The sequence below is a fragment of the Elgaria multicarinata genome, chromosome 23 (assembly GCF_023053635.1).
Source record: "Elgaria multicarinata webbii isolate HBS135686 ecotype San Diego chromosome 23, rElgMul1.1.pri, whole genome shotgun sequence".
In the NCBI taxonomy this organism is placed as follows: Eukaryota; Metazoa; Chordata; class Lepidosauria; order Squamata; family Anguidae; genus Elgaria; species Elgaria multicarinata.
The window spans coordinates 7,976,980-8,000,172 of NC_086193.1; the positions used below are offsets into that span (position 1 = coordinate 7,976,980).

The 23,193-nt window shown below is 48.5% G+C and overlaps 1 protein-coding gene and 1 long non-coding RNA gene across 2 annotated transcripts in view; one reads left to right on the forward strand and one right to left on the reverse strand.

The window, feature by feature from the left end:
- The first annotated feature begins 846 nt into the window (after positions 1–846).
- LOC134413139 (uncharacterized) lies at positions 847–5,420 on the forward strand. The gene is made up of 2 exons (XR_010026454.1): positions 847–953; positions 1,775–5,420. It is a non-coding gene; the product is annotated as an uncharacterized LOC134413139 (long non-coding RNA).
- Positions 5,421–6,903: 1,483 nt separating this feature from the next.
- PALM (paralemmin) overlaps positions 6,904–23,193 on the reverse strand; it is an 83,223-nt gene continuing 66,933 nt past the window's right edge. Inside the window, exons 5-9 of the mRNA XM_063147262.1 lie at positions 19,871–19,988; positions 18,846–18,867; positions 16,438–16,497; positions 10,305–10,436; positions 6,904–7,596 (exon numbers count right to left, since the gene is read on the reverse strand). Coding sequence (XP_063003332.1) covers positions 7,025–7,596; positions 10,305–10,436; positions 16,438–16,497; positions 18,846–18,867; positions 19,871–19,988 — 904 coding nt within the window. The 3' untranslated portion in view covers positions 6,904–7,024. The remainder of the gene's footprint in view (positions 7,597–10,304; positions 10,437–16,437; positions 16,498–18,845; positions 18,868–19,870; positions 19,989–23,193) is intronic.

The following is a 23,193-nucleotide window of genomic DNA, read 5'->3' on the forward strand; positions in this document are numbered from 1 at the left end:
CCACTGTACACCACCCTGACAGGTTTGCTAACGGACGACCTAAAACATTTTTTTAAATCAGTAAAGGAAACCCTACAATAATGGGCTCAAGTGACAGGAAGCCAGATTCCGGCTGGACATCAGGGAAAACTTCCTAACTGTTAGAGCAGTACAAGTGGAATCAGTTACCTTGGGAGGTTGTGGGCTCTCCCACACTAGAGGCCTTCAAGAGGCAGCTGGACAACCCTCTGTCAGGGATGCTTTAGGGTGGATTCCTGCATTGAGCAGGGGGTTGGACTCGATGGCCTTAGAGGCCCCTTCCAACTCTACTATTCTATGATTCTATGATCAGGAAAAACTTCCTGACTGTTAGAGCAGTACAACAATGGAACCAGTTACCTAGGGAGGTTGTGGGCGCTCCCACACTGGAGGCCTTCAAGAGGCAGCTGGACAACCACCTGTCAGGGATGCTTTAGGGTGGATTCCTGCACTGAGCAGGGGGTTGAACTTGATGGCCTTGTAGGCCCCTCCCAACTCTACTATTCTAGGATTCTATGAAAAACAGAAAGGATCACTTGCTTTCTTTTCTTTTTTCTCCAGATGATTCACACCTTTTATTTGCTCTGTTCCAGTATATTACAAACCAACAACAGGGAAAAGGGGGAACTTCAAACAGCTGGTCATGAAGATTGAAAAGCTGGGGAGAAAGAGGGAAGGCCACTTCGGCGAGCCAAGGAGAGCCGAGAGGAGATCTGCCATGGAGGACTGGGCATACAAAGGGGATCACCATGTCTTATACACTAGATGAGACAGAAACCAGAGGCGGTGGTGATGGGCAGGGGAAACGGCCAAAGGGGTTAGCACATCAGCAGTGGAATCTGTGAAGCAAAATGTGATGCTGTCCTCGCTCCTTGGTCCTCACACAACTCCCCCGGTGGGCCCTCTGTGCAAGGCCTGGTGTCAAAGAAATTCAGGTGTGTGTGTGTGTGTGTGTGTGTGTTGGCTGCTGTTTGCCTCTAGGTGACGTTATCACAGCTGGCTCAGGGGAGGTATTGAGAAGGCGAGAACGGACGAGGCTTTGCTGACAGAGGCTGTCTGCTGGTGGTACAGATGTTTGGATGTCAGGGCTTCCCCGAGAAGCTAGGGGTGGATCAGGCCAACACTTGTCCATTGTCAGGGAGGAGGAGGAGGAATACAGGGCGAGTGAGGGTGGGGTGGGCTCGCCTCGCTCCACCGTGAATGGCAAGAGCTCCCACACCGACTGAAGTCCTTGTGCGGGATTTTGGGCTGATGGCGGTGGGCCCCATCCTACGAAGATGACTCCTGCATCGCTGGCAAAATGGCAGGCCCGTTCCTAGGCAGTGTTTTTCAGGACCCCCTTGGGTGGGGGGTTGCAAACTTTGGTGATCTTGGGAAGACAAAAGCATTGCAGCGGGGTGAACTTGTGGACCATGCATGGATCACAACACTAGATTTGGGGTCCCAAGCAAAACAAGCCCATCGATCCAATTGGCTTGGGTAGAAATGTTGGGAACATCTTTTGGTGTGGAGATGCTTGGGGGTCAAATGCTTCCGTCTCCAGCTCCACAGCTCCCCAAAGTAGATGGTGATGTTTTGAAAGGATGCATTGACATAATCCACTCTCTCTGGTGCAAGGCATTCGGATGATGGCAACCCACTCCGCTTCAATTATGTTCCTCTCTGCTTACACTCCGCTGCCCTTTAAACACCCCCTGCAGTCACTTGGATGGTTCCTTTCTTATGCAGTAAATCCAGCTCTTCATGGTCGTTACAGAATTGCTGATGATCTTTTTGAGCACAATCCAGCACCACTGAAACTGATGGAATGGGACGTGAAACTGACGATGGGACATGAAACTGATGGAATGGGACGTGAAACTGACAGAATGGGACGTGAAACTGATGGAATGGGACTTGAAACTGACAGAATGGGACATGAAACTGACGATGGGACATGAAACTGACGGAATGGGACATGAAACTGACAGAATGGGACGTGAAACTGATGGAATGGGACGTGAAACTGACGATGGGACGTGAAACTGATGGAATGGGACTTGAAACTGACGATGGGACATGAAACTGATGGAATGGGACTTGAAACTGACAGAATGGGACGTGGTTGCAACCATCATAAATCCCAAAGGAATTTAGTCACAATTAAGTGAGTTTGAGTCATGGTTGTTGGTTATTTTTTTCTTTGGGTGTTGCTTCTGTTAACCCCTTTGCCATATCCCCCCCACTCTCCTTTTTTGTTTGTTGGAACAGGAAATTGAACGTTAATTTTCAACCATAGAGACGGAAATAAATAAAATGTAAACCCACTTCCTGCTACCATTTGAAAGCCACCGTTTTGGTGGTGGCAACAGGATGCAGACAGGGGGAGTCACTCTAGCCCCCGCATCTCTATGAGCCAACACTCACCATTGGTCGCCACCCAAAATGGACATGTGTCCGTTGGAAGCCAAAAGAGCCAATCACATTGCGCTGGGGCAGTTGAGCCCCTCTGCATTGCCACGTGAGGGCGCCATTTTAAGAGTGAAGAACCACAGACCAAGTCCGGGCAACGGTCACCTATGATGGTGAAGATTCCGCATCAAAACTAACCCTTTGAAGTAGCCTTCCCCGCCATGGCACTCTCCAGGGGTGTTGAACTACAATTCCCATCAATACCCCGACACCAGCATGGCCTATGCGTAGTTCAACACATTTGGAGGGTGTTGGCTTTGAGGCCACCCTGTATTATATTATTCCATCAGCTGACTGCTGCATCTCTTTGCCCAGGGATTAGCTGCAACCAGTCAGGAAAAAGGAAAAGAGCACCCAGCTTTACGGACTTCTTCAAGAAGGTAGAACTGGGGAAGTGGCAGAGAGGGTTTGCTTGGCATGGAAAAGGCCCTGGGTTTGACCCCTGGCATCTCCCGCTAAGAAGCCTTGCGGAAGATCGTTCTCTGAAGAGGCAGCCCTGGACCACATGGGCGAATGGGCTGGCTCTGGGCCAAGCCACTTCCTACGTTCACATGACTGGTGGGGTTTCCAACCCCTGCGGCTTCCAGCAGGACTGAGGAGGGCAAATGGGTGGAGCTCCTGCGCAAAGAAATGATTGTCATACCAAGCAGAAATGTGCAAAAAGAAGCCACCACGAGGCCCGTCGTGTTGCAGGGTGGGTTTTAGAAACGGGGATTTGGGTCCTACCGGGGGTGGGGGAGGAAGTGCTTGCAGGATACTGCAGAGGGAGGGTCTGTCTCTAGTTCCTTTTGGTTGAAGGAAGGGAGGATTTAAAGTGGATTTCCTGCACTGAGCAGGGGATTGGACTTGATGGCCTTATAGGCCCCTTCCAACTCTACTATATGAGTCTAAGACCTCTAGGACAGCTATTCCCAGACTCCATGGTAGGATGGCAACGACCTCAAAAGACCAAGGGCGTCATCCTATGCATGTTTAGACAGGAGAAAAGTCCTACAACTCCCAGCATCCTTATTGATCCCTGACCTCTCTCATGGCTATGGGTGATGATACGGCTGCATCAAGATCTATTGATGCAGCTCTATTGCTGTCACGCCCCACCATTTTTCTACCTGAACTCAGAGAAGGAGGACCCAATCAATGGTCCCAACACTTGTAGGGTTCAAGGGGACACCCCCTCCCCAAAGATGCCCTGCGTGGGGAGGTTGCCAATTCAGGGGATATGACACACCCCGACTGCCCCCTCCAGCTCCAAACCTTCCAAGATCACATTTGGGATACCAAGGACAGAGAGTCCGTGGAAACCTGGCTGGAAAGAGGAGGAAGAGGAGGAGGCCAGGTCCCACACATGCTTTGGATCAGGGCCCTGCTGACACTCCAGGAAAAAGGGGAGAGCTGATAATTTGGAGCCTCCTGGTCCATTCCTCAGCAAGGAACTGGACTGCATAGTAGCGGCGGTGAATACAGGCCTCGAAAGCAAGTCCAAGAGGCCATATTACCAACTGGGCCATCCCATAATTGTCAGGAAGTTCCTGCTCCTGGGGAGCAGATCCAACAATATGTTTCTCTGTGTAAAAGCGCCTTAGGTTTCAAATGTCTGGAGTAATACTATATCAGAACAGCTGGATTCCCAACCGAGCGCCTCCCAGATGTGTTGGCAGTACCAAGATGGCCCGGTCAGCATGGTCCAACACATCTGGAGATGCTGGTGGAGGCATGCTGGCACATGTAGTCCAATGCATCTTCAGGGCATCAGGTTGGGAGAAGGTTCCTCTGGAGGCAGGTGGAATCGGACCTTTTCTGAGGTGGGGCAGTTCACTTTGGCACGTCAGATCGTGGCGTGGGAGTGTGAAAAGAAACCTCTTTAGAGTATACGACCCTCTCCGTGGCTTGGACCTCACAAACCTCTTGTCTAAGAAAAATCCCGGCCATCACAACTAAGGTTGTACTGAAGTAAATGAAATGGGGAAAGGTACAGACTGAGAAGGGGGGTGGGGAAGGAGAGACTTATAGGGAGGTCTCTGCCATAAGGCAGGTGCCTCAGGCAGCTGGCTTTGGGCGCCTTGAAAAAGAAGCAAATCGTTAGTTATTATTATTTTATCTTTACTACTAAGGGGTGTGCTAAAATCACTTGACCAGGCTGGGTTCCTATACACCTTGTGGAGGGGCTGGGGCAAATGTCTTTAATTACAGTTCTACATCTGATATTGTCAGGCCACTTTCTTAAAAAGATGGGAGGGGGGAAGAAAAGAGAAGGGTTTTAAGGCCAGCGGCCACCTAAGCTAATCTTCAGAGAGGTTCCTCCTCAAAGGTAGCTTGGCATCAGGCACCCATGGGTACCAATAAGACAATGGAACCAGTGACCTAGGGAGGTTGTGGGCTCTCCCACATTAGAGGCCTTCAAGAGGCAGCTGTCAGGGATGCTTTAGGGTGGATTTCTGCACTGAGCAGGGGGTTGGACTTGATGGCCTTGTAGGCCCCTTCCAACTCTACGATTCTATGATTCTATGACTTAAGAGGGAATGGCAGGTACTCCTTCTAAGCCAAGAAACTTTCTCCCAGTTTCTCATTTTCCCCCCATCTTAAATTTGGTTCGCCCCAAACTTTTGAGAATTTCCCCAACATTTTTAAAGTTTGCATCAAAGTGAACTTTGGCAGTGGGGGGGGGAATTGCATGGAAATTTGTAGGCATCATTGTGTGCGTTTCTGCTAATACCTGTATTTTTGTATACAGCATTGCCTAATATACCCGGGGGGGGGGGGGAGTGCAAGAAATTTTCCTAATAGAATGCTTTTTGAAATATTCTCCCTAACATACCATTTCTTAGTATCCAGTTTGGATGGGCGAACGCCATTGCAAAATTTTGGAAATGTGTGAATTTTGAAAGAGAACCAAGTTTCAGTTCACGCTTTGGTTCGAATTGTGTTTTCCATTAAAATGCCAACTGAACTAATATCCCCTCCATCTCTATCTGGTGACTGTTTATCTCCAAGTTCTGTTGAACTTGTGACTGAGAATTGCCTCTCTGCTCCTTCACATTATGCTCCGGCATGATTCTCTGATGTACAGTTGTGCTGTTTGCTTTTTGCCTTTTCCCCGTAATGGATTCGCTGGTTGTTTCAACCCTGGTGAATGTGGCTCAGTTCCCCAAGCTAGCTAGTGAGGACCAATTGTTTAGTTTACACCCTCTATTTCCTTGCCCCAGGCCATTTGCAGCCATGCTGGTCACAGACTAGATCCACCTAGCACTGGGTGCCGAGCACCTGACCCTATGGCATGGCTCTCTTTGCTCCATTTTTGGAATCCATCAAGCAGCATAATTTCACATCAACAACTGCTGATTGAATTATAAGCCCAACTTGGGTGTTGACCAAACACCCCCCACCCACCCATTTTATAGTCTGGAGAGGTAACCATCAGGGTGCTTAAAAAATACACAAGGATCAAAAACAACTTCCTTGTAGCTTTCAGGTCCAACCATCGCAACTCCTTCATCCAACACTCCTTCGACAATTGGGACGCTGCTGATGACAAGTGTTCTAGGAGTCCTGGTAGGATTGCCTTGCACATGACGCCTCTATGCTTCGGAGCATGACTGCATTCTGTCGTGCCCAAACAACTGACCGGCATATTTTTAAAGCACGAGTAAGAATAGGATTGTGTGAGGCTAGTTTTCCGATATTAATGCTTCTGTTGTAAAAGGAACTTGTCACCAACGTACTTGAAGATGTTAGGATGTTGTGTCCTGGAAAAACTTCGGGGATCTCAAAGGTCACTTGATTCCAATGGCCCCAGACCCCCTGGAAGAACCCAAGAACTAAGAGTCCTTGCTTGACCAATTACTATTTTTCTTCTCCAAACAGACCATCCATCAAAAAGGCTGTTTCAGATAACAGAAGTTAAGCTGGTCCATTAAGTTGAGAAAATATGGATTCCCCCGTTTTTACGAAGTGGTTCTTTCTCTTTTTAATTAAGTGGAAATCAAAGATCGTTTGACCATGACAGTTTAAGGCAGCCTCCCCAAACCTGGTGTCCTTCAGATGCGTTGGAGTATGGCCTAGCTATGACTACTACATAGTGGCTGGGGGATTATGGGAGTTGTAGTCCAAGACATCTGGAGGACTGCAGGTTGGAGAAGTCTGGTAAGGTTTCCTGATGAGTCGTGCTACAGAGAAGGGATGAGGGGCAAAGGGGCACTTCCTCTAATAAATAAAATATTTTGCATCGGTCCCATTTATGGAAAAGTGAATAAGGATGTTAGTTGGGTGGAGGCAGGAGGGGGGGAAATGAATCTGGCAGCTCTGTGTCGTTGTCGGATATTCTACACCTTTTTCACCCGAGCTGCACTTATATTTCCCCCAGACACTTGGAAATAAGGGGGGGGGGGAATAGAATGTCTGATTATGTCAAAATTAAAACACTTGAAACCCAGGAGACTGTAGAACTTAGAGGGGAACTGAGGAGGCGGGGCCAAGGTGTCCGGGGGGGGGGAGTGATGGGGGAAAGGCAGTCCTGATTGGCTGTGCAGTGGAGGGCGGGACTCCAGGCAGGGCCCTCTTACATGACGGAGCAGCATTTACAACGCTGCTTCTTCACGGCGAGATCCTGGTCTGCCTCTTTGGGGTCGGTGTCGTTGGCGCACGGCTGCTCCCCGGCTTGGTTCTCTTCCTTCGCAGGCAGGGCCGTCACGGGCTCCCTCGCGCTGCCGTTGGGCGGGCCGGGGTCTTTCCCCGTGCAATCCGCCGGCCCCGCCGCCTTGTTCTCGGCGTCTTCGATCATGACCAGCTCCGCCTTGATGGTTCCCTCGAGGCCCAACACTTTCTTCGTCTCATTCTCGTCTTCCACGTTCTGGTAGCCCATGAAGATCATGGTGACCGGTTGCTCCTTGCTGGGTTCCGGGCCGTCGCCTGAGGCCAGGAGCTTTGGGCTCTCCACCGGTTTCGCCTGGACCCCGGTGATCTCCTTCCGGGGCGTGGTCTTCTGACTAGGGGCGCTGCTCTTGGCCTCTTCCCTGGCTTCGCTCAGGGTGACCTCGTCGGCCCTTTGGATCAGCTCATCCACCTCAGAGGAGCTGAGCTGGTGGAGGCCGTTCTCCAGAGCCCCGTCCTCAGCACGGACGGCATGGACCACTGTAAGGGGAGAAAGAGAGAGGGCACACAGTGAGGACTAGGAGACTGACCGTCAAATTTAGACAATGAGCAGATGACCAAAGAACCCCTGAAGTTGGCAACAAGAGAGAGAGCCTTTTCAGTGGTGCCCCCCGCCCCCAATTCTGGAATGATCTCCCCAACGAGGCTCGCCTGGCGCCCACATTGTGATCATTCTCTTCTCCCAGGCATTGAACAACATATGCGGAGTTGTTGTTGTTTTAACGGAGCCCAGAATAGCTGTTTTTATAAGGATATGGTTGTTTTTTATGCTTTTTATGTTTTTAAACTGTATATTTGTTTTTAATGATTGCTGTTTTTAACTTTTGTAAACCGCCCAGAGAGCTTCGGCTATGGGACGGGATATAAATGCAATAAATAAATAAATAAATAAAGTGACTCCAGCGGAACAGCACGTTCTCAGCACCATCTTGACGTTGGCAACTTGTTGCTACAACCCCAATTTCTCACTTTGTGGGGCCTAAGAAATGCACACTGATCTCTCATGCCCCATTTAGCTTGCCAACCGTTGTCTCAATGCATATTATGCTGACTCATTCATGGTTCATTTTTCATTTCATTTATTGCATTTTTATACCGCCCAATAGCCGAAGCTCTCTGGGTGGTTCACAAAAATTAAAACTACAACAATATTTAACAATATAAAACTACAACAACATCACAATAATATTCAAAAATATACGAAATACAAGTGTACAGCAAAACAAACCAGTCTGAATGTCTGTGTGTGTGTGTGTTTTCAGATCAGGGCCAACCTCTCTCACACACAAACACACAAAAGCAGGCTGAATTTGGGCAAGGAACGAGCAGTTCTAAGGTTTGGGAATTGGTGAACCGAAGCCCTTCGACTTCTTGCCCTCCACCAGCAGATGAGTAGTAAATAAATGGGTCCTGCTCTGCCCCCCAACCCCCCGACTGTAGGTAAATAGAGAACTCCACCTTGAGGGCACGGATATGTGCCCTGCAGTGCCAGGCTCCACCCCCTCAGGCTCCGCCCTGTTTCTGGAATGTTCTATTTCAAGAGTTGGCGGGTGTTTTTGGTTTTTTAATTAAAGTACAATTTCTTCTGCTCCCATAAACCACGGCTTATTGCCAGACTCTGCCACTTCAGGGTTGTATATCTTTGCAGGGTTGAGCACCAGTTACCCAAGATTTCTTGGATGTGCCATCTGGCTAGGGTGGATGGCAGGTGTAGTCCAACACATCTGGAGGGCGCCACATGGGACATGTGAGAAGCAACAGAAGCTGCCATCCTGTACTCACTTTCCTTGGAGTAAACCCCACTGAACTCATAGGATTGCATTGTGAGACCTGCTTGACCTGTTCTGTATTTTATCTCGCTCTTTTCCTGGGAAGTTCCCAGTGGTATCCAAGGTACTTATCACAGCCTCACAACATCCCTATGAGGTAGGTTAGGTCTAAGAGAGAGGGATTCCAACCCAACTCTCTCTGGTTGTTATTATTAATTAAACTCCTATTCCACCCTTTTGCCAAGAGAGCATACATACCCCCCCCATCGTATCCTCACAACCACCTGGTGAGGTAGGTTAGACCAAGAGGTAGTGAGTGGCCCCAAGGTCAGCCTGAGAGCTTCATGATGAAATAAGGCATTTGAACCCACCTGTTCAAGGTCATCGTCCGTGACTCTAACTACTAACATAAGAACATCAGAAGTGCCCTGATGCTGGATCAGACCAAGGGTCCATCTAGTCCAGCACTCTGTTCACACAGGGGCCAACCAGCCATCGGCCAGGGATGAACAAGCAGGACATGGTGCAACAGCACCCTCCCGCCCATGTTCCCCAGCAACTGGTGCACACAGGCTTACCGCCTCTGATACTGGAGATAGCACACAACCCTCAGGGCTAGTAGCCATGGATAGCCTTCACTTCCAGGAATGTCTCCAACCCCCTTTTAAAGCCATCCAAACTGGTGGCCATCACTACATCTTGTGGTAGTGAATTCCATAGTTTAACTCTGTGCTGTGTGAAGAAGTCCTTCCTTTTCTTTGTCCTGAATCTCTCACCAATCAGTTTCATGGGATGGCCCCGGATTCTAGTATTTTCAGAGAGGGAGAAAAAGGTCTCCCTATTCGCATTCTCCACCCCAGGCATAATTTTGTACACCTCTATCATGTCTCCCCTCAGCCTCCTTTTCTCCAAGCTAAACTATCGCAGTTGATATAACCTTCCCTCATAGGGGAGATGCTCCAGCCCCTTCATCATTTTAGTTGCCCTCTTCTGCACTACACCACACTGGTTCTAACACAATCTATAGCACCATGGGATAAAATTCTGATCTGTACCACTCCAGACAGCAGGTAGGGGTGTTCCCTCACCCCATTCATATTTTGGAATGCTCCCCCACTGTTAAACAACAACTAACTCCTTGCACATAGACTGAGATGAGCTCTTTGCTACTTGATTGGAGCAGGGCCCAGAGACGATTGAAGTGTGGGATCTCTGCTACAGCCTCCATCGCTCTCCACCAGGGGGAGCCCTTTGCCCCTGGGATAGTGAGCAGAGCCATTGCTTGGCCCCGGTGGAGTTCCAGGGCTAAACCCTAGTTGCTGACCAGAGGTGGAGGGGCGGGCGACGCAGCCGCACCTGTGAGGGCCAAGTCCGCTCCAAGCACGCCTCCGATTTGGGGACCCTTCCCAGGGTGCCTACCTTTCATCTCGTCCTCGTACACTTTGACCCCCTGAACTGAGTGGTCTTTGGGAAGTCTAGTGGTGCTGGATAGGACCTTGGTCTCCCCCGTGAGTTTATCCTTCTCCACAGTGATCTCCACAGAGTACATAGCTGGGACACAAACAGGAGAGTGAGCACCCCAAGCCCTTCGTGCGTCCCTCTCACCCCTCGGAGGCGAAGCGCTCGGTAGGAGCAGGGGAAGGTGCGGGGTGCAAGGCAGCTGCGGGGGAGGGGCGGTGGCAGTGCCCGCAGGCGAGCTCCCAAAGGTTAGAGGTGCAAAGAGGAAGCGGGGGGCAGCAGCAAGGGGGCCCTCCTCTCCAGGGCCAAGCACGTCCTCTCCAAGCACGTCCTCTCCAGGGCCAAGCACGGCCGATCACAGCAGTCCCATCCCAAGTTCTGGTGCCCCCATGTGCAGCTCCTTCGGCTGCCTTCTGCAATCAGTGGGGCGTTGTCCCCAGTCCCAGGCTCTCAGAGAGACGCCACAAAAAAAGACGCCCGGCGGTCGCCTCCAGAACGAGGCCTTGCCTCCTTCAAAGACCCCCAGAAGACGACGCTTTCCACTCATGACCCTCCGGCGTTTCCCCTCCACTTCTTCCATCTTTTTCCTTACAAGCAAGCAAAGGCAGACTAGGGTCACAAGGCTTTGTGATTCTTAGCACAAGGGCCTCCCTGTTTACATGGCTTGGGACCACCATACCTGACGGAACGCCTCTCCCGACATGAACCTCCCATACACTGCACTCAACATCTAAGGTCCTCCTCCGAGTGCCTACCCCGAGGGAAGCTTTAGGGTGGATTCCTGCACTGAGCAGGGGGTTGGACTCGATGGCCTTGTAGGCCCCTCCCAACTCTGCTATTCTATGATTCTAAGCTCAGAGGACGAGAGAGAGGGCCTTTTCAGTGGTGGCCCCCCACTTGTGGAACAATCTCCCTGACGAGGCCCGCCTGGCGCTGACATTGTTATCTTTTCGGCGCCAGGTCAAGACTTTTCTCCCAGGCATTTAGCAACATGTAATTAGCCTGGGTTTGTTTTTGTGGTTTCAAATTGTATGTTTTTCTGATTTTAAATTTTTGTATATTGTTTTTAAGTGTTTTTACCCTATGTAAACTGCCCAGGGGGCCTTGGCTATGGGGGTGGTATAGAAATGTTGTTGTTGTTGTTGTTGTTGTTGTTGTTGTTGTTGTTGTTATTATTATTATTATTATTAATAATAATAATAATAATAATAATAATAATAATAATATCGAAGCACCTGGTTTCTCTGTCCTCAAGGAGCCTACAGTCTTAATCTGGCCACAGGAGAGACGCAGTCTTAGCTTCAGCAGGGAAGAAGGCCTGAGGCAGGGGGAGGCAGTGGCCCCTAATCCCTGACCCCTGGCTATGGTGGCTGGGGCTGATGGGGACGGTTGTCCAAAACATGAGGCTGCCAGGTTGCCTAGCTCTGAGCTGCTAAGGGGTTACAACCGAGGCTTCTTGGAAGAGCTGGGTTTGGAGGAAAGGTCTGCGGAAAGAGCGAGTCGCTGCCTTGGGAGGGGAGTCCATACCTGGCTGGGGGATTCTGGGAGTGTGGCTGACCAACACGCCCCGTGGCCTCCGCAGCGAGAGAAGTACAGGACTTGGGCAGGGGCGTTTGGGGTAAAAGTGAGGGGGCCGTGGTGATGCACAGCAAGACCGGAGAGAGGAAGGCTGGGGCAGCCAAGGCAGGAGACGCCTCCTTGCTCCACCCACAGAGTGGCTGCACACATCCCATAATACCCGTTATTGTTATGATTACAAAGGCAACACAGGCCGCCCCTGTCCACCCCTGCAAAGCGAGCGAAGGGCTGCCTGGAACGTCTGGTTACAAAGAGGATACGGAACGAGAAACAGCAATGGAGCGAATTCTTGGAAGCGGCCTGCGTGTTTTCAGGAAGTGGTCGCAGCAACCAGTAGAGGCAGGACAGTGAGCTGTTAGGCCTGTGAAATGCACGGGCCCGTTGGCTGGCATTTGACCCCCTTTCCTTTCCTTTCCTTTCCTTTTCAGAATCAGCAACAAACCATACCAAACAACAGGCTATATGTAAACCTGAGAGTGTTGAATAGGGTGACCCTATGAAAAGGAGGACAGGACTCCTGTATCTTTAACAGTTGTAGAGAAAAGGGAATTTCATTTGTATGCATGCAGCACCTGGTGAAATTCCCTCTTCATCACAACAGTTAAAGCTGTAGGAGCCCCGCCCTCTTTTGGATCTGGTCACTCTAGTATAGCATCTACAGTTTTAACTGATGTGATGAAGAAGGAATTTCACCAGGTGCTACGTGTACCCCGATGACACCTGCTGAATTTCTCTTTTCTCTACAACTGTTAAAGACACAGGAGCCCTGTCCTCCTTTTCATAGGGTCAACCTAGTGTTGAACCTGTTTCAGCCCAGGAGCTGAAATCCATTTTGGAGAAGTTCTTGTGTGGGGCATATCCCAGTGTTAGGCAGGCCTCAAACTCAAAAATACCAGTATATTGTAGCTTCAAGCTCTTACTTAATTTTTGTGAACTGCCCAGAGAGCTTCGGCTATTGGGAAGTTTAAAAATGTAATAAATACATACTGCCACTAAGATGTATTTCATTTTTTTTTACAATGGCAGGGGGGTGCATACAGCACAAAAGCTGAGAAACCACTGGATAGGAAAGGGGTGTGGCCAGGAAAAAGGGGTGTGGCCATTGGGGGAACACCAAAGGGCCAAACTGGGATGAGAGGAGGGATCGATTTGGCCCCTGGGGCTAAGGTTTCCCACCTCGGACGTAAGGGAAAGCTGGTAAGAGAATGAAAGAAAAAGGTGTTCATAGGAATCTATAGTGCTCCTGAGTATGGATGGTAGCTCTTAAGAAGGGCTTTAGTCATACCAAATTTGAAACTTCTTGAAGTTTGCTGCCCAGAACTGGACGCAACTCTCCTCCACGAAGAGCATCATGGCAAGGGGGCGACCACCCTGGCCCCTTACATCAGCCAGAGAAACAAGAAAGGCAGGGAGCTCGCTTTCAGAAAGAACACCTACAAGAACTTTGAAACTCAGACCTGGTGCCTGGGTTTTTCTTTTTCTTCCTCTTCACTCCTAATTCCTTTTCCTTTTGTGCTGTGTCTTTTAGACTGTGTGAGCTTCTCTACACAAATCCTGCAGCCTTACTAGGGTTTTTGTCCATTGCAGTCTTCGCATTATAACGACACAGTCCTTTACATGCGACGACATGATTTTGAATGGAAAACTTCCCTTCTCGGAAAGGCTCCCTTGTGTATAATGAGACAGTGCCATCTAGTGGTGGAGTTATAGCACAATGCCGATTTTACAAACTGGGAGATCCTGTGACTTCCCAGATAACACCACAGTATCCCTTGACGTTTTTAGATAATGAACATGCAGTTCACGCAGCAGTAGAGTGACCCTATGAAAAGGAGGACAGGGCTCCTGCATCTTGTAACAGTTGCACAGCACGAGTCAATTTCAGCACATGCAAGAGTTAAAGCTGCAGGAGCCCTGCCCTCTTTGTATCTGTTGTGATGGAGAGGGGATTTTCCCAGGTGCTGCGTGCATACCAACGACACCTCCAGTAATTCTCATTCCATATACAATTGTTAAAAATACAGGAGCCCTGTCTTCCTTTCCACAGGGTCATCCTATGCAGCAGGAGTCATCTTAAAAGAGGCACTCTCCTTTGCCATGTGTGGCTTTCACAAGTATTTGTATTCATTTTTAAATCATCCTCTGCTGCCAGGTTTATCCGGTACTCCTTGCGAACAGTTTAATCCGTTTGATTCATCAGCACAACCTTGCAGTGCTAGTTCAAAGCAGCACAGTCCTATGCAGGCTTCCTTGGAAGTACATTCCACTGATTTCAACGGGACGCACTCCCTAGGACATGTGCATGAGATTGCAGCCTTCTGCTTTTTCATTGATTAACAGTCCTGTAATATCTAGATGATTGTGTGTGTGTGTGTGTGTGTGTGTGTGTGTGTGTGTGTGCATGCGCACACAGATATCTGTCAAAGGGAGGCACATTCAGAGTGCAATGATAGAAATAATGTTTGAGCCCGGGGCGTGGAAACGGATCGAGCAATAGCAGCTCATTCGGAGTGCTCGAAGCACATTACAACTCTGGTGTGGTTAATGCGTAACACCGCTTGGTCAAAACAACATGTGGTTTTCCCCCCCAGGGGCAATTGCATTTACGATTCTGGACAGTTCTCTTTCTTTGACCTTGCAGGGACAGTTCTCTTTCTTTGACCCGTCAGTGGGACAGTGAATCCATTCTGAGTTTCAGTCAGAACTCTAAGAGAGCTATCCAAAGGCTTTTAAAATTCTGACAGCTTCTGACTGAAACCTGGAATGGATGCACCGCTCCAGTGACATCGGAGCCACCAGCCTCCACTGCTTCAGTCAGTATCACGGTTTTGAGTTCTTGCCTACATGGGAAAACACCCTGCTTGTAGAAATCTAGCAAAGCTCAAAGTTCTTGCCTACATGGGAAAACACCCTGCTTGTAGAAATCTAGCAAATCTAGCAGGCTCAGTAGGCCATTTCTTTCTGGTGTGTTTATTTACTTGCAGGGACTTTCTGACATGGATTAGCATTCAGAAATGCCATATCTGGTCCTGCAGGCCTGGGCAGAAGAAGAGAGAGCTCCTGTATCTTTAACAGTTGCATAGAATAGGGGATTTCAGCAGGTGTCACTTGCATGCATGCAGCACTTGGTGGAATCCCCTCTTCATCACAACAGTTAAAGCTGCCCTTCTTTGTGGTGTGACCAGTTACAAGAGACAGCAGGGCTCCTGCAGCTTTAACTAGGGTGATCCTATGAAAAGGAGTTTCCTGTATCTCTAACTAGGGTGACCCTATGGAAAGGAGGACCGGGCTCCTGTATCTTTAACAGTTGCATAGAATAGGGGATTTCAGCAGATGTCATTTGCATGCATGCAGCACCTGGTGAAATCCCCTCTTCAGTTAAAGCTGCAGGAGCTATACTAGAGTGACCAGGTACAAAAGAGGGCAGGGCTCCCGCAGCTTTAAGTGTTGTGATGAAGAGGGAGTTTCACCAGGTGCTGCACACATACAAATGACACCTGCTGAAACTCCCTTTTCTATACAACTGTTAAAGATACAGGAGCCCTGTCCTCCTTTCCATAGGGTCACCCTATGCAGGCCAAAGTGGAAGGGTCCAATCCACCACCTCCTTTTTGTTCCACGTCATCCTCCTCTCGTGGATGAGTCTATTCCAGTTAGCATTCATTGTGCAAGGCTATTTGTTTTAAGCATACTTATAATTAAGTTGTGAAATAAGAAAGAAAAATCCCAGTCTACTTATTGAAGGCCTGCCATTTAGATCCTGCAGTTAGAATAACACAATGCAAATGTATTTCATTTCAAACTGCGAATTAGTTTCTGCGATTGTGCAAATCTATTTATCTAAAACTTCCCATTAGATTCTGCAGTTAGACTAAAACAACACAAATTCATTTATTTAAAGTTCCCAATTAGTTTCTGCACTTAGAATATAAAATGAACATCTATTTACTTAAAACTTCCAATTAAATTCTTCAATTAGGAATGGAGAGAGAGAGAGAGATGCTTAAAGAATTGAGATAATCTAGAAACATAATCTTCTGCCCTTCGCCCCACAGAAATCCCTGATGTGCGAATGCATTCTACACTCAGCAATGAAGGAAAAGCACTCTGCACTTTCTCAGAGACACTGCCATCAACGTTTCCTTTTCAAGCCGTGGTATGAAAAACAGATGGCAGAAAACACCCTGGCAACAAATCGTGTTCCGGCAAACGCCAATCAAGTCTGCAAATCTCTTTAAAATGTGCATGACTCTAGAAGCAAGCGGCAGGCAGCTCAGCACAGCGGTGACCGGGGCATTTTCAGAGTGCAAGGCACGGCTTTGGATTTAGCAGGGGGCTCTCCACCCCTCCGATTGGGATTGGTGAAAGATGCTTTGCGGGAGGAGGCCCTCGGGCTGCTGGCCCTTGGCACAAGCAGGGAACGCGGCATGCCGTTAGGGCTGGCACAGGGCGGGTCTGGGGGACAAGGGGGCTTGAAGGAGCCCCAAACGAGGGTGGAGAGCGAGCCCCAACCTACCTGCCTTCATCATGCCGCTTTCCACCACTTTCATGGGACTGTTGGAGACTTTGTTGTCTGCTTCAGGAGAAGAAAAAGAGAAAAAGGAAGTTAATGTTTGGAATGCAAAAATAATGCCCCAGCCTTCAGTCGTCACCGATTGGTTTCACCAATATAGGGTGACCATATGACCGGATTTGCCCGGATTTGTCCGGGTTTTTGATGACAAATCCGGGAGGGGGAGGAGAAATCCGGATTTTCTCCAAAGAGCAGCTCTAATGGGAATTAACAAAAATGCTTATAACTCCGTCATTTTTTAAGATAAAGACATGAAACTTGGCACGATGGTAGCTCTTAAGAAGGGCTTTAGTCATACCAAATTTGAAACAGATCTGTTCATCTGTTGATTTTTAGGGATTTTTTAAAAATTGAGGTTTTAAAATTATTATTTTTCAAATTGTCCTTTTTAAAGATAAAGAGATGAAACTTGGCACCATAATTGCTTTTAGGTAGAGCTTTAGCCATACCAAGTTTGAAACAGATCTGTCCATCCATTGAGTTTTAGGATTTTTAAAAAAAGTTTGAGGTTTTAAAATTAATTTTTAAAAATAATTTTAACATGGCGACCATGTTGTCCTCCTTTTTGGTTTCCAAAATATGGTCACCCTAACCAATATCAATGCCAGCTCCAGGTTTTGGAGGACACTTGACCAAGACCTCCTTATGGGCCCGCTCCCTCACGGAGTCCTCCATCTCCCTGCCCTTGTCCCCAGCTGAGCTTGTTCTCCCCCTCTTCCTCATCATGGCTCCTGCTTGCTTGCTTGGCAGGCAGCGAACCAGGGAGCAAGGAGGCCGCGGCGTCTCCTGCTCCTCCTTCTCACTAGCACCGTTATCTGGGCCAGAGTGAGAGGCAGGTGAACAAGAAGTTTGTAACGGGGAAGAGGAGCAGCCTAGGGTGACCATACGGAAAGGAGGACAGGGCTCCTCTATCTTTAACAGTTGTATCTTTAACAGAAAAGGGAATTTCAGCAGGCAGCACCTGGTGAAATCCCCTCTTCATCGCAACAGTTAAAGCTGCCAGCTTTAACTGTTGCGACGAAGAGGGGATTTCACCAGGTGCTGCCTGCACACAAATGGCACCTGCTGAAATTCCATTTTCTATGCAGCTGTTAAAGTTCTGACTCTGTAGATCCAGGCGTTCTCCTTTCTCTCAAGCAGATCAGTGTCCAGTATTAGTTCAATGGGAAGCCAATGTGCATCTGAGAGAATAGGTGTGTAGATTTGCGGTTGCGCAATCTATTTATTTATTTATTAATTAATTACATTTCTATACCGCCCAATAGCCAGAACAATCTGGGCGGTTCACAAAAATTAAAAACATTCAAAGTATAAAACAACAGTATAAAACCATAATATAAAATACAATATAAAAGCTCAACCAGATAAAAACAGCAGCAATGCAAAATTACAAATTTAAAACACCAAGTTTTGTTAAAATGTTAAAATGCTGGGAGAATAAAAAGGTCTTCACCTGGTGTCTAAAAGCATATAATGTACGTGCCAAGCGAACCGCCTTAGGGAGCTCATTCCACAGCCAGGGTGCCACAGCAGAGAAGGCCCTCCTTCTGGAATCTAGATCTACACCACTGCTAGGTCTACACTACTGTTTTATAGCGGCATTGAACTGCACTGATAACTGTTGGGTCACAATCCACATTCCATATATCGCTTTCATAGAGTGTCATCAGACGAGGGGGAAATCATGGTTCCCTACCATCGCTTTCCCACACCCGCTTCTCCCACAATACTTCTTCTTTCTTCCCAGAGAAGAAAGAGGAAGTAAACAAAGACCACGGGACCCAATCAGGGGCCGTTTTATTGCACCACTTTTCCTGCACACAGCAAGAAATGGCGGCATGTTCTGTTTCCTAAAATAAATTGGATTAAAAGGGGTTGATTTTGTGACGGAGAAAAGGCAAGTAAGAGAGGGAGGCACGGGGGAGGCAGACGGTGTCGTCTAAAGGACGTGTGAAAAATTGTGAGTGGGAAGTAGTGAAAGTGCGATAAATTTTCCACGAATGCATAAAAAAAACCAGTAACACAGAGCAGAAAATGTGCAACCCAGCTGAAAGCTGAGCCAAGCGAGGTCCACTTGCTTCAGTCCTAAGACTGATTCTGGTAAGCCTCCTGGTAAGCCAGGATTTAAAAGGAAACATACTTAGGGACGTCAAACCCACAGCAGAGTTAAGGGACAGAAAGGAAGTCACTGCATCTCTCCGCCCTGCATTTCAGAATGAACATCAGGATCCCTGAAAGGCGACAGTGTTAAAGCAAAAAAACTTCCTTCTGGAAGTTGCCAAAGAAAGATGCTGGGTACCTTAGTTCAGAGTTACAATTAAAAAAAGTGATAGATAAGTGATAATACGTACCTTTGGCTGAGCCGAGAGGTGTCTATGGAAAGACAGAGCAGACATACATTAACAGCATGACACCAGCAGGAATTACTTCATGCAGCTAATAATCTTGGCTGGGACTCAACATGCTGTGCACATGTGTGTGGGACGGGGTGGGGGTGGCGTTGGCGTGGGGCTCTCTGGAGGGTCACTGCATGGTGCACTGGGGCTGTCCTTGGGGAAAAACAGGGGAAACCACATGCACAGAAGCGCTTTGCAAATGTTAGGGGACTTCTCTTGGCCAAGACAGTCCAGGGTTGCAGAACCTCAGGCCTGGGGGGGACGGGACAAATCCTTAATTCAACATGAGCATTATATCAGGGGGCGGCAGAGGGGGGGAAAGGCAGCACAAGGGTCCCCCCCTTCTCCTCACTGCCCCTTGTTATGGAGCAGTTTAATGGGTGAAATGGACAGCCACCTGTCAGGGATGCTTTAAGGTGGATTCCTGCATTGAGCAGAGGGTTGGACTCAATGGCCTTAAGAGGCCCCTTCCAACTCTACTATTCTATGATTCTATGAAAACTGCTGGGGATCAAGCCCCTCTCTCTCCACATCCCACAACCTCAGCTCGCATTGAAGCCCAGACCCTCAGCATGCAAGGGTTGCCGCTTGCTGGGTGCCTGCCCCACATTACTCCGGCAACTCCCCAGCGCCATCCCTAATTTCCGTGCTATACGACCTCCCATCACCCAGCCTGAGCAGGCGCAATGAAGAGTAACCCTCAGCAAAGGAGAAGGCTACGATGGGCGAATGGGACGTGTCGCCGAGGCGATTGGCGTCGGAGCAATTGAAAAAGTCGAGGCGAAACGGTGCTTCGAAAAGTGGCGGGTGCGAGTTGGCGGCTGTGTCATATAAACACTGCAGCGCCACTGCGCAGCCACTGTGGGGTATGGAGGGCATATAGACAAGCCCCCTGTGAGGTAAGCCAGGCTGAGAGAGAGAGAGAGAGAGAGAGAGAGAGAGAGAGAGAGAGAGAGAGAGAAAACGAGAGAACTTCCAACCTTCGGCGTGTGTGGAAGCTTCTCTTCCTTGGTTCCCACCCTGGTCTCATCGGCCATGTTCTCTTTGGTGGAAGATGCCGAGATGCCATTTTCCAGTTGCTCCAGGTCCTTCTCCAACCTGTCAGGCGAATGTTGATTAATCAGCTGGACAGCCATCTGTCAGGGATGCTTTAGGGTGGATTCCTGCATTGAGCAGGGGGTTGGACTCGATGGCCTCGTAGGCCCCTTCCAACTCTGCTATTCCATGATTCTATGATCAGTACAACAATGAGCAGTACAACAATGGAATCAGTGACCCAGGGAGGTGGTGGGCTCTCCCACACTAGAGGCCTTCAAGAGACAGCTGGACAACCATCTGTCAGGGATGCTTTAAGGTGGATTCCTGCATTGAGCAGGGAGTTGGACTGGATGGCCTTGTAGGCCCCTTCCAACTCTGCTATTCTATGATTCTATGATCAGGAAAAACTTCCTGACTGTTAGAGCAGTACAACAATGGAATCAGTGACCCAGGGAGGTGGTGGGCTCTCCCATACTAGAGGCCTTCAAGAGGCAGCTGGACAACCATCTGTCAGGGATGCTTTAAGGTGGATTCCTGCATTGAGCAGGGGGTTGGACTGGATGGCCTTGTAGGCCCCTTCCAACTCTGCTATTCTATGATTCTATGATCAGGAAAAACTTCCTGACTGTTAGAGCAGTACGACAATGGAATCAGTGACCCGGGGAGGTGGTGGGCTCTCCCACACTAGAGGCCTTCAAGAGGCAGCTGGACAACCATCTGTCAGGGATGCTTTAAGGTGGATTCCTGCATGGAGCAGGGGGTTGGACTGGATGGCCTTGTAGGCCCCTTCCAACTCTGCTATTCTATGATTCTATGATTCTAATCGTATCGGAAGGCACATGTATTTTTAAGTGGAACAACCCAGGGGGTAGAACGCTAACACAAGAAGTTAGAGAAGAGCCCAGCTCCCTACCCTATCCCCAGATGGTATAGTACAACCAGTGCTAGCCCCAAGCTTTGGAGGGGCCCCAAGGAAGACCCAACCAGGCCTACCGTTGGTGCCAGCCTTGGATACACTAATGTCATTGCTTCATTATTAAACAACATGCTTGCGAATGTATTCGCCCAGGCCAAGAGGCAAGCAAACAAGGGATTCTGGAATCTGCTGTGGTCTACTTAATGGTGTGTGTGTGTGACCATCTGATTGCTTAAAAACACACACCCTGAAATTTAATTTTCTAAATATTTCTATTGCTTTCTTTTAATCTTACACAAGTAAAAGAATAACGACTGAGACCCCAAGATCATAACAACTAGATAGTATGGACATGCCCTAAATTCCACAATTTGGTGCAATCTCAATTTTTTTTTATTATATTTAAATCCTGCCTTTCCTCCAAGGAGCCCAAGGTGGTGTACATGGTCCTCCTCCTCCCCATTTTATCCTCCTGACAACCCTGTGAGGTAGGTTAGGCAGTGACTGGCCCAAAGTCACCAGTGAACTTCATGGCTGAGTGGGGACTAGAACCTGGATCTCCCAAGTCCCAGTCCAATGCTGTAATCTAGGGTGACCCTGACAAAGGAGGACAGGGCTTCTGTATCATTAACAGTTGTAGAGAAAAGAGAATTTCAGCAAGTGTCATTTTATGCGTGCAGCTCCTGCAGCTTTAACCGTTGAGATGAAGAGGGAATTTCACCTGGTCCTACGTGCATACAAATGACACTTGCTGAAATTCCCTTTTCTCTACAACGGTTAAAGATACAGAAGCCCTGTCCTCCTTTGCATATGGTCCCCACTGCAAACTCTCATGGACACTTCAGAGTGTCCAGCTTCAGCTTTCCCCAGTCTGGTGCCCCTGCCTAAGCTGGCTGGTATGATGGGAGTTGTAGTCCAACATGTCCAACAGAGGAGGGCAGCCAGGATGATCAGGGGTCTGGAAACAAAGCCCTATGAAGAGAGACTGAAAGAACTGGGCAGGTTTAGCCTGGAGAAGAGAAGATGGAGGAGAGACATGAGAGCACTCCTCAAATACTTGAAAGGTTGTCACCCAGGATCTCTTCTCGATCCTCCCAAAGCACAGGACATGGAATCATGGGCTCAAGTTACAGGAAGCCAGATTCCGGCTGGACATCAGGAAAAACTTCCTGACTGTTAGAGCAGTACGACAATGGAACCAACGACCTGGGGAGGTTGTGGGCTCTCCCACACTAGAGGCCTTCAATATGTAGTTGGACAACCATCTGTCAGGGGTGCTTTAGGGTGGATTCCTGCATTGAGCAGAGAGTTGGACTCAATGGTCTTATAGGCCCCTTCCAGCTCTACTATTCCATGATTCAATGTCTCGAGGGCACCAGGTTGGGGAAGGCTGTTCTACAGGACACTTAAAAATCTTACAGCTCAATGCTATGGCAGTCTGTCCAGAATTAAGTCTTATGAGTTCATTGTATGTCTGAGATAAAACCTCTCATTGCATTTTAGTATTTGCAATGAGAGGTTTTATCTAAGACATCTATAAGCTCATTTAAAGAATGGACCCACTTCGTGGCTGCTTTGTCTCTCAGGTGCTACTGTTGATTAGCCCTTAAAAGGTTTTGGTTGTTGCTGCTGTTGTTCAGGAGTGCATTTCTGTTGGTTTTATATCTGACATTGTGATTTGTCCCTTAAAGCTCCAGAGAGCCATGTTGGCAGGATAAAAGAATCAGATTTGAAATGCAACATTTATTTTTCTCACATTTTTTTTAAAAATAAATAAATCCTGGCCTCTTTTCGAAAAGCTGGGAGTGTTGCACCTGATTCACTCTTTGGTCTTTTGCAACAGCCCTGTTGGGGTGGATCAGGGTGGGAGGAAAGAAAGCGACCCACCCAGGTCCCCTCGCCAGCCCCCTGCACACACTGGCTCTTGAAATTTAAACTTTGGGATTCAGAATTCGGAACTTAGAAAGCTGCTTGTACTGACTCAGACCCTTGGTCCATCTAGTCCAGTATTGTCGGTCCACCACTGAACTGCAGCCCCGCCTTTCCAGGCAGGAATGGGGAGGGTCAGACTGAACGATTCGTTTCTGCCGTAATGGCGTCTGCATGTCTTGCTACTGTAGGGTGACCCTATGAAACGGAGGACCGGGCTCCTGTATCTTTAACAGTTGCATTGAAAAGAGAATTTCAGCAGGGGTCATTTGTATGCATGCAGCACCTGGGGAAATTTCCTCTTCATCACAACAGTTAAAGTGCAAGAGCTATACTAGAGTGGCCAGATACAAGAGCGGGCAAGGCTTTTAACTGTTGTGAGGAAGAGGGCGTTTCACCAGGTGCTGCATGCATATAAAG